This window comes from Propithecus coquereli, unplaced genomic scaffold, assembly GCF_000956105.1.
Source record: "Propithecus coquereli isolate 6110/MARCELLA unplaced genomic scaffold, Pcoq_1.0 Scaffold443, whole genome shotgun sequence".
Lineage (NCBI taxonomy): Eukaryota > Metazoa > Chordata > Mammalia > Primates > Indriidae > Propithecus > Propithecus coquereli.
The window spans coordinates 525,244-535,373 of NW_012150208.1; the positions used below are offsets into that span (position 1 = coordinate 525,244).

Sequence of the window (10,130 nt, forward strand, 5' to 3'; positions counted from 1 at the left end):
CAACATGTTGGGTAAGGGCTTTGGAGTCCAAAATGTGGCTCCTACTTTGAAGACACACAGCAGCAATCTTAACCTTTGGAAGTGTCACAGAGCCTCATATGACGCCTTCAGGTAAGCTGTGGGCATCACCATTCCCACGTATAGAACAAGGAAACTCAGGATGCGCTCCGTACTCATTGCATAGATGGCACCGCCTGAAACCACCATCCAGGTCTCTGGCCACGACAGTTTTTCCTTCCTTTCATCCTACCGGGCTGATGTGGCCGCCCTCCGGCCCCGGGCGCACTGGGCGAGCGCTCACCTCGGCAGCCAAAGCGCCTGAAACAAAGCAGAGCACGCCAGGGCCCCGCCCCGGGCCGGCCCTCCCGCGGCCTCTCCACGGAGACCGGCGGCGGGAACGTTAGCTGCCAGCGGCGACAGGAGTCGCCGGACGCTCGCTTCCCGCACGAGCGTCGCCGGTGCCCAGGGCGCTCACCGCACACCCGGAGTCTCCAGTCCAGCTCCGCAGTCCGCGGTCTCTCCAGTCCCTGCCACCGCTCGTCCCCTCAAGCGCGCCTCTGGCTCGCTCTTCCCACGGCCGCGTGCCCCGGCAGGGGACCTGGGGCGGGCGCCGGGACAGCAGCACCCCTGCTAGCACTCCCCGCTTCCGACGGCCTTAGCGCACTCAGCCGGCGACCCTCCTGCGGAGACGGACACGCTGCCCCGGCTCCCGGCGCACGGACGCTTCCCCGGCCGGCGCCCCCGGCTCCAGCCGCGCGCCCCCGCGCCGCGCCCGGGCCTCACCTCGCGCAGCAGGCGCTCCAGGTGCGGCTCGGCCCCGGCTGCCAGGGCGCCCGGCGACCCCGCGCGCCGCCAGAGCTCCCGCTCCTCCTCCAGCGCCGCCACCCGGCCTTGCAGCGCGGCCGCCTGGGCGCCCAGCAGCAGGCAGGCGGCCGCCGAGCCCGCGGAGAGCAGCAGGCACAGCGCGCTCGACGCCCGGGCCCCGGCCGGCGCCGCGGGGCGCCCCCCGCCGCCGCCCCCCGCCGGGCCGCCCTTCTGCGCGTCGCCGCCGCCGTCGTCCCCGGCGCGCTCGCCCGGGCTCATGGCGCGCTCGCCGCGCGCGGGCTCCCGAGGGCTGGTGCGGAGCTGGACCTGAGGCTGAGCGCGCGGGGAGCAGGCGGGAGAGCGGAGGCACGAGGTCGGCCGGGCGCTGGGCTTGGCCTCCAGATAGCGGCGGATCGCGGCGCACGCCCCCTTCTCCTCCGCCAGCTCCTCCACAGCGGCCACTTCGGGCAGTTTCCTCTATGCAAATAGGCTCTGCCAGAAAAGGAGCCGGGACCCACCCAGGGGAGGAGCGGCCCGGCCGGCCCGGCGCGGCAAGGGGCGGGGGCGGGAAGGGAGCGGGCTCCTCGGAGCCACCGGTTTGCGCCCGGCCGACCCCGCGCGGAGAGCGCCTCTGCCTCACCTGCCGGGCGCCGGGCGCACCGCCGCGCGCGCCTCTGCGACCCCCCAGCCCGAGTCCCTGCCGCGATCCCGAGAGGTCGCAAGTGCACCCCGCGACGCAGCGCGCCTTCTGCAGCCCGGCCCTGGCCGCAGCACCCACCATCCGTGCCTTAGGAGCATTCCCCCAAACTTAGGAACCTTTCTGACAGTTAAAAAGTTCAAAACTTTGAACCCTGTGGAAAAACTCCGAGGGTCTGTCCTAGATGGTGGCCTAGCGCCGCTTCGTGGCCGAAAGCGACCTCTGCGCACTCACATTTAAAGACGCAGTCAGGGTCTGCGCCAAGCAGAAATATGCCTCTTAGAATCTTAATTTTCTCTCCACTTACTATGTGCCCGATGTGGGTGCTGGAAACAGAAATGGTAAGACTTTGTTCCTGACCTAGAGAGGGCTTTTATTTGAGAAAACTGAGAATAAAACAAATGGGAAAGGTGCGGAAAAGGTACTCCAAATTTGTTGGACTGATGGCTTAATTCTGCAGTAGAAACACAACTTGACCGAAAATAAATTTGTAGTATGCACCGCATTTAACCTATATTGCGATTTCGCTGTAAATCTACATCACGAGGTCAAGGCAGGAAAGTTCTGGTGCACAGCCCGGGCCGAGAAGAGAATGGAGCTCGTGCACTGGAGTGGCCCTGCCAAGTCCTGGCGGGAAAGGGGAGAAAGGCTGGAAGCCACGGTCCGCCGTCTTCACAGACGCCTACCAGGTATAGTTATAGCCTAAAATGGCTCCCAGGTACCTCTTGCACGAACACCTGTAATACCTGAATAAAAACAACACACCACAAACTTAGATATTTGTAATTTGGGCAGGTCCACAACCATTTTTTAGAAAAAGACCTGTTATACCTGTCTTCCCTCTCACTCTCTAGGTATCTTTTGGTTGTCTGATTTCGTGGATACTTGTCTCTCAAAACTATCGAGGACCTCCAGCTAACACGATCCTTCGTATTCCCTTAATTCAGAGGGGAGCATTATCCCTGAGGTTGATTGGGGTTATGGTTATGTGGTTACAGAGATAGTCTTGACTCTGTGCTAAAATCTAGTATATGCCCAATAAATGGTCTGAAAAGTACTTGCTAAGCAAACTTGACAGTCTACTCTGAAAAGAGGCCAATCCCCCATTACAAGGTAGCACTTCCTTCTTACTAGGAACACAGGTAAATTGCCCACCACCTACCTGTGCTAACGTTACTGTACATATTGTTCGCTATGTTCCAGAAGCTTCTGTATATTGGACCAGCCAAGTGCATTGTCTCCTCAGGGCTCTGCCCTTGCCTGCTACCTCACCATCTGCAACATCCTGCTCTTTGAATGGCAAGCTCTGCCTTTCCTTCAGGTCAAGGTCTCCAGGTCCTTGACCTCACTGCCTCCAGAACAACCTTCCCAGACTGCCCAGTCAAAGGTGGCTGCACCCTCAGTCCCTCCCCTGCAGGAGGATGAATCGGGCAGCCAGGGCAATCATCGCTGTTTGAAGTTTCCTCGTAAAGAAATCCCCTTGTCCTGCTCACTGCTGTTTCCCCAAAGAACAGAACATTATCTAGCACATAGTGCTCAGTAAATACTTGTTGGATGAATTAAGATGGAAATATTTGCTGTCTACAACTCATTTTAAATGACAAGGAAGGAAATACTCTTGTGTCAGTTGAGGTCCTAGAAAGACAAGACGTCATCATTAGAAAGGGGACTCAAGACAGCCCCTTCACAAAGTTGAGATTGAGAGGAGCCGGCAGGGGGGCGGAAGGAGGGTACTCACAGTGGGAAGCCCCTGCCGTCCCTAGCTGGGAGCCCAGGCAGAGCTTGGAACTATAGAAGGGGTTTGTTCCACAGGAGCTGTGGCCTTTGGTTAGGGGACCACCTCTGCAAAACCATGGCTTGGAAGGGAGGGAGCTGGGGAAATAAGTGCTCAACCTGTCTCATGCTCAGGCTCCTGGTGACCTAACCTACAGGGCCAAGGGGCCAACCTCCTAAAGGGCAAGAGCAGAGTCAGAAGGGTGGAGGGCAGGTCTTGAAGGAGAAAAAGAGAATATCCACCTAAACTATCATGTATGTAGCATCACCTAACAAGTAGGAAGCGCCTTCCCAGGTCAGTCGAGCAACTGCTGCCTCAGAATGGCTACCCTGTCAGCAATAGACTAACTTTAACCCCTGACATGGCACTCCTCAGGGAGGCCGGTTTGCCACCTGGTGGCCACGACTTTGGATTCCGTCCTTCCTGGATGACCCAGCAGTTTGTCCCCCACATGGATGGCTATTTGCAGGTATGGGCTTTGTCTTTCCTGTGCACAGAGCCTCGGCTGGTATTGCTGTCCTTACAGAATGCCCAATCCATGGGTATGGAATCTCATACAACACAGCATCCGACCAAGGGACCCACTCTACAGCAGAGGTGTGGGGGTGAGCCCGTGATCATGGGATCTGCTGGTGTGTCACATCCTGCACTGGCCAGCAGCAGCCAGCCTTGCAGAATACTGGAGCTGCCTTCCGAAGGCACAGACGAAGCACTTAGTACTCTGCAAGGCTGCAGTGCCATCTTTCAGGATGTGGTGTGTGCATTAAAGAGACCTCTCTTTGATGCTGCGTTCCCAGTAAGAGTACATGGGTCCAGGAACCAAGGGGTAGAAGCAAGAGTGCCCACTGGCTGTCACTCCCCATGACCCGCTGGGGGATTTTGTTCTTGCTGTCCCCACAACTCTGGGCTCTCACGGTTGGAGGTTCTAGTTCTCAAAGAGATTGCATTCTTGCCAGGGGATACAGCAAGGGTCCCATTAAATTACAAGCTATGGCTGTTACCCAGGGCGCTTTGAATTCTGTGTACAGGGAACTGAAGTGAAGTAGGCACCATTTTGGCAGGGGTGGTTGCCGATCAGCAGGAAGAGGTCGGGCTGCTTTATCCAGCGGGAGCAGGAAAGAACAGGCCGGGCACCTCATGACACTCCTTTGCCCCACTGCAACTGGAGCAGACTCCTAGAGGTAAAAGGGGCATTACGAAACATCTTACAGAATAGGGGTTTTTTTGGGTCAGATAGGGTTGATAGCCACTGTAGAAGATCATAAGTAAGTTAATAATGAAAAGGTTCAAATATGTTCAAAATGCTGTTTAAGAAGGCAGGGGTATGTAATTCATTTTATAAAAGTTTCCAGCAAAAAATGGTTTCAATTAAGCTGTAAGATTTAAAGGGATAAACTTCAATTACATGAGAAGACTGCTGATGTAGAAAAGCCCCAGGCCTTGACTCAGTGCCTAGATCCTCGTTCTGGCTCCACTAACAGTTCACAGGACAAACTGAAGCAAGCTACTAACCTACAGACCCTCACTTTCTAGTTTCTAAAATGGAGATACTGACAGGGACCAGATTTACCCTCCTGTCTGAAGCAACTAGAAAATCAGGCAAACTTTATGAAACAGCAGTTTGCAAGACACTGGACATCAGGCAACAAAGGCCTCTGATCTTTGGAGACAGGAAACAAAGTGGACCCAAGGATCGCCCTGGTTTACTACTTTCCGGAGAGATTCTCCAGGCCATGGTGCGCAGACACGAGCCGAACCAGCCTAAGGTGAAGGGAGAACTGTGCACCCAGGGAGGCAGGGGCCGTCGGAATTTGCAGAGGAGAGGACCGGAGAGGGGCGAGCTGCAGAGAACTAGAGTGGTCCCTTGAGGTCTTCACCTGCATACTGATCAGCATGTGTGTGTGAGGAAACTACCTGGGGCCAGGAGGAATAACTCAAAAGGGTTAGACGCTAATCATTAGCAGAAACAAACCCCGAGGTCACAGAAAGCCAGGGATCGCTCTTCACACCAGCTAGTGTGAAAAACCTGATAATTCAGAGGGCATTGGGTAGAGTACTCAAAAGGTTTTTGCTTCATTAATGGGGAAAAAAATAGCCCTAGACTAAATGTTGCCCTGGTCCTGCCTAATAATGCTTAAAACCAAAACCTGAAAAGATCACACTGATCCAGACACTTACCCATGTCCCATAACAAGACTCAAGCATATAGGAATGCAGAAACATCCAGCACCCAATGAGGTAAAACAAAAGGTAAAGTTACCTGGCATTTAAAGCAGCAAGAAATATGACCCATAATAGAAAAAAAGGCAATCAATCAAAACCAACCCAGAAATTAGAGAGATAGTACAATTAGTAAATACGGATATCAAAAGTTATAACTGTTGACTATTTCTTGTTGGGGCCGGCTGCTCTCTACCATCTTTGAGAGTGTAATAAAAAAAAAAAAAAAGGAAAAGTTGTAACTGTATTTCATATGTTCAAGGAACTAAAGAATGAATATGTTAAAAAGAGACATGAAATATGCTTTTTAAAAACAAAAAACAAACTTCTAGAGATTAAAATAACGATGTTTGAAATGAAAACGCAATAGATGGGATTAAAGGCAGATTAGACACTTCAGAGGAAAAGATTATTGAACATAAAAATCCGCCCATAAAAACAAAATGAAACAGAGAGAAAAAGATTGAAAAAAATGAACAGAGCATCAGTGAGCTCTGCAATAATTTCAAGTGGTGTGTAACTGGAGTCCCTAGGGAAGAGGACAGAAAAAATATATGGCTGAAAAAATGTTTGAAATTTGATAAAAAATATAAATTCACATATCCAATAATTTCAAGGAACCCAGGCACAAAGAACATGAAGACAACCACACAAGGTACATCATAATTAAATTGCTTGAAATGAGTAGTAAAGAAAAAAAATGCAACCAGAGGAAAGGATATATACAAAGGAACAAAGATAACAGCAGACTTCTTTGTTAGAAACAATGCAACCCAGAAGATAGGAAAGCAATACCTTTTGTCAATCTACATTTCTATACCCAGCAAAAATGCCTTTCAAAAAACAAAGGCTTGGCGCGGTGGCTCACGCCTGTAATCCTAGCACTCTGGGAGACCGAGGCTCTCTGGGTGGATTGTTTGAGCTCAGGAGTTCGAAACCAGCCTGAGCAAGAGTGAGACCCCATCTCTACTAAAATTAGAAAGAAATTAATCAGACAACTAAAAATATATAGAAAAACTTAGCCAGGCGTGGTGGCGCATGCCTGTAGTCCCAGCTACCGGGAGGCTGAGGCAGGAGGATCGCTTGAGCCCAGGAGTGTGAGGTTGCTGTGAGCTAGGCTGACACCACGGCACTCACTCTAGCCCGGGCAAAAGAGTGAGACTCTGTCTCAAAAAAAAAAAAAAAAAAAAAAAAAAGGCTATGGATGCTTAGACATACAAAAGCTGAAAGAATTCAACACAATCACACCCACAATAAAAAGAAATGTTAATGGAAGTAATTCAGGCAGAAGGAAAACCAAACCAGATGGAAATATGGATTTATACAAGGATTGAAAAGCACAGGAAATGGTAACTATGTGGGTAAAAAAAATTAGCCGGGAAACTAAAAATAGAAAAAGCCACGGCGGGGGGGTGCACGCCTGCAGTCCCAGCTACTTGGGAGGCTGAGGCAGGAGGACTGCTTAAACCCAGGAGTTTGAGATTGCTGTGAGCTAGGCTGACGCCACCACACTGTAGCCTGGGCAACGGAGCGAGACTCTGTGTCTCAAAAAAAAAAAAAAAAATATTCTCATACTTCATGTGGTGTAGTGTCACCTAAAGGTACTGTATACTGTGATAAAAATGTATACTACAAACTCTAAAGCAATTGCTAAACACACACAATAGTTATACCTAATAAACCACCAAAGGAGATAAAACAGAGTTGTGGAAAAATAATCAGTCCAAAATAAGGCAGAAAAAGAGGATAACAGGAATAAAGAACAAATGAAACAAATAGAAAATAGCAACATGGTAGATCTAAACCAAAACACCTCAATAATTACATTACATATAAATGGTCTAAACACATATAACTAACTAAAAGGTAAAGATTGTCAGATGGGATGAAAAAGCAAAACCCAACTATATACTACCTATAAGAAACAATTTAAAGACATAAAAAATTAAAAGCACAAGGATGGAAAAAGATACACTGTGTTAACATTAAAATGGGGATAATCTCTATTTGCACTCATTTATATGAATCCTATAGGGCTAAAAGTAACATAACAGGAAAATAATTTATAGACTGTAGAATATTGTATAAATCAAGAATAGAGAAAATAAATCAAGAAAAGAGAAAATAAATCAAGAAATAGTGACAGTAATAGCTATCATTCACTAGCACTTTATGTAAATTATTTAATCCTCATAACAACCTTCAGGAAGTTAGAGTACTCTAATTCATAGATCAGGAGACCAAAAAGATTATGTAACTTGTCCACATATACAAGATGGCAACAGGGTCTGAATCCAACTGACTCTGCTGGCAAGCAAACCATATTGTTCTCAAGTGTGCAGCTGCACATTAAAACATTTAAAATACTTAAATGCTTCTAAAGTAATTTGAAAAGTATAACACAAAAATAAATAGCAAGATCTTTTAAAATTAAATTCACCCATCAATGAGATACTGTAAATATCATGAAGGTTTATTCTTGCCACTCATTCTCAAAACTGTACCTGTCATGTTGCCTTGAGTTAGGAGAAACCAAGCAGCTTTAAAAAAAAAAAACTGCTATATTTATAATGGGAAAATTTTTAAGTTACCTGGGTATGGGGCATCTCCCCAAAATTTGCAATTAATCTTTACTTCATTTCATTATACTGACTGCCAGAATTGAATCTGACAGAATCTTAAAGAACTAGGCCTTTGGGATTCCAGCCTCAAAGGATATTTAGGGTGATTTCAAGTCTTCATAATTCAATGTAAGCCTCAGTCTTTTAATTAGATAGGATTTCTCCCCACAATTTTAACATTTAAAACTAAACTATTAATATTAATAAAACCAGGAAAAGAGTAAATGTAAGAAAACATATCTGAGTAGTGGATATTCTTGATTGTTAAAAACAATTTTTTTTTTTTGGAAATTCTGTTCTTCCTTTTACTTTCAGTAAAATGCCACAATAAAAACTTCAATGTTAGTGGATCATGAATAGAATCGATAGCTTAATAATTTCTGGTGCCATACAGAGGAACAATTAACATTATTAAATAAAACAAGCGGTTATCTGGGTTAAAGCACTTATAGAAAACAAAGTAACTGCTACTTATTAGTGGAACTACCAAATTCCAGGTAATCTGCTAGATGTCTTTAATCATCCTATAACACAGATATTACTTCTAAGTGACCCCACCTAACGAAGTAAAATTTCTTTGCTTGGTTGAGTGTCAGAGGAGACCTGAGACCAAAGTTTAAATCGTGGTGGTAAAAAGTCTGAGTTCTTTCAGTATACTGAACTGCTAACCTCAAGGAATTAGCTGAAAGGTAAGAAATGAAGAGCAGAAAGAGCTAAACGCTTTTTTATATTACAGTTTCAACCTTGAAGCTTGATTAGATCCAGGTTCAACGTCTTTGTTTTAGGCAATGATACCTCACAGGTGCTGCACACTTCCTACTGCATCACCTGACAAGCGCTCGTCTGGTTGTTGATCTTAGGCTCTGCCGGACTACTGGAGTTCAGGCATTGTCTGCCTGATTCCTCCCTGATAAAGTTCCTCATCAATTTTTCACCCAATTATTTAGCATCCATTGGTGACTGGATCCATTACTTCATTAAAAGTTGCAACACAGTGTATTTCTAATAGCCCTTCTGTATTTATTAAAAGGAATTCCGTTTTAAAATGGTCATTGTATAGCTGGTTTGTTTGAATCAGGACCCAGTCAGGGTCCACGTACTGTCAATATGTCCCAGGTTTATCACATGTATATTCTCCATCCCCACCTCCATCGTACTTTTTGCTAATGAAACTGAGTCCTTTCTCACAGAGGATTTCTCATACTCAGCATTTTATCCTCGTAATGTTCATTCCTCTAGTCCCCATTTATCTTGACTGGGTCCTGATTCAAACAAATCAACTATAACTTTTTTTTCAGACATTCATGAAATGTTAATTATGGACTGAATATCAGATTAGGAATTATTTTGTTAGATATGATAGTGGAATTATGATTTAAAAACTCTTATCTGTTAAAAAGATACAGAAATATTATAAATGACTAATATGGTATCTGGCATTTGTATTTAAATACAAGTAAGTTGAGAAACAGGAATAAAATTTGCAAAATATTTTTAATTTTTGAAGCTATGTATATAGAAATTCATTATTCTATTCTACTTTTGCATTGTATTAAAAAAAATCCCTAATATAGAACTGGCCAGCTTTCCCAAATGACTTAAACTGTAATAAATACATGCATGTTTAACAAAAATGTCCTTGCAATTATATCCCCAAAGGCTGGATTGTTATAAAACTAACCTGACTTTTGAACATTTTATTCCTTCTACTTAAAGAATAACAAAACAAAATAAAACCAATCAACCAAATTAACTATATTAAGACCTTTAGGGATTTAGCTGGAGATATCAACCTCTTAAACGTAGTGATCAAATGATCAAGAATCTTTAAGAATTAGAATTGTCTCCTATTTGCAAATATCTACCAAGCCTATCATCATCAGCTATTATTGATCATAATGAATTCTTCTGGCCGGGCGCTGTGGCTCACGCCTGTAATCCTAGCTCTCTGGGAGGCCGAGGCGGGCGGATTGTTTGAGCTCAGGAGTTCGAAACCAGCCTGAGCAAGAGCGAG

The 10,130-nt window shown here is 46.2% G+C and overlaps 2 protein-coding genes across 2 annotated transcripts in view; both read right to left on the reverse strand.

Annotated features, from left to right (window-relative positions):
- The window catches only part of COL23A1 (collagen, type XXIII, alpha 1), a 333,882-nt gene extending 332,799 nt beyond the window's left edge, over positions 1–1,083 (reverse strand). The window contains exon 1 of the mRNA XM_012654681.1: positions 784–1,083. Within this exon, the coding sequence (XP_012510135.1) occupies positions 784–1,083 (300 nt within the window). The remainder of the gene's footprint in view (positions 1–783) is intronic.
- Positions 1,084–3,426: 2,343 nt separating this feature from the next.
- The window catches only part of CLK4 (CDC-like kinase 4), a 42,827-nt gene continuing 36,123 nt past the window's right edge, over positions 3,427–10,130 (reverse strand). The window contains exon 14 of the mRNA XM_012654647.1: positions 3,427–3,450. Within this exon, the coding sequence (XP_012510101.1) occupies positions 3,427–3,450 (24 nt within the window). The remainder of the gene's footprint in view (positions 3,451–10,130) is intronic.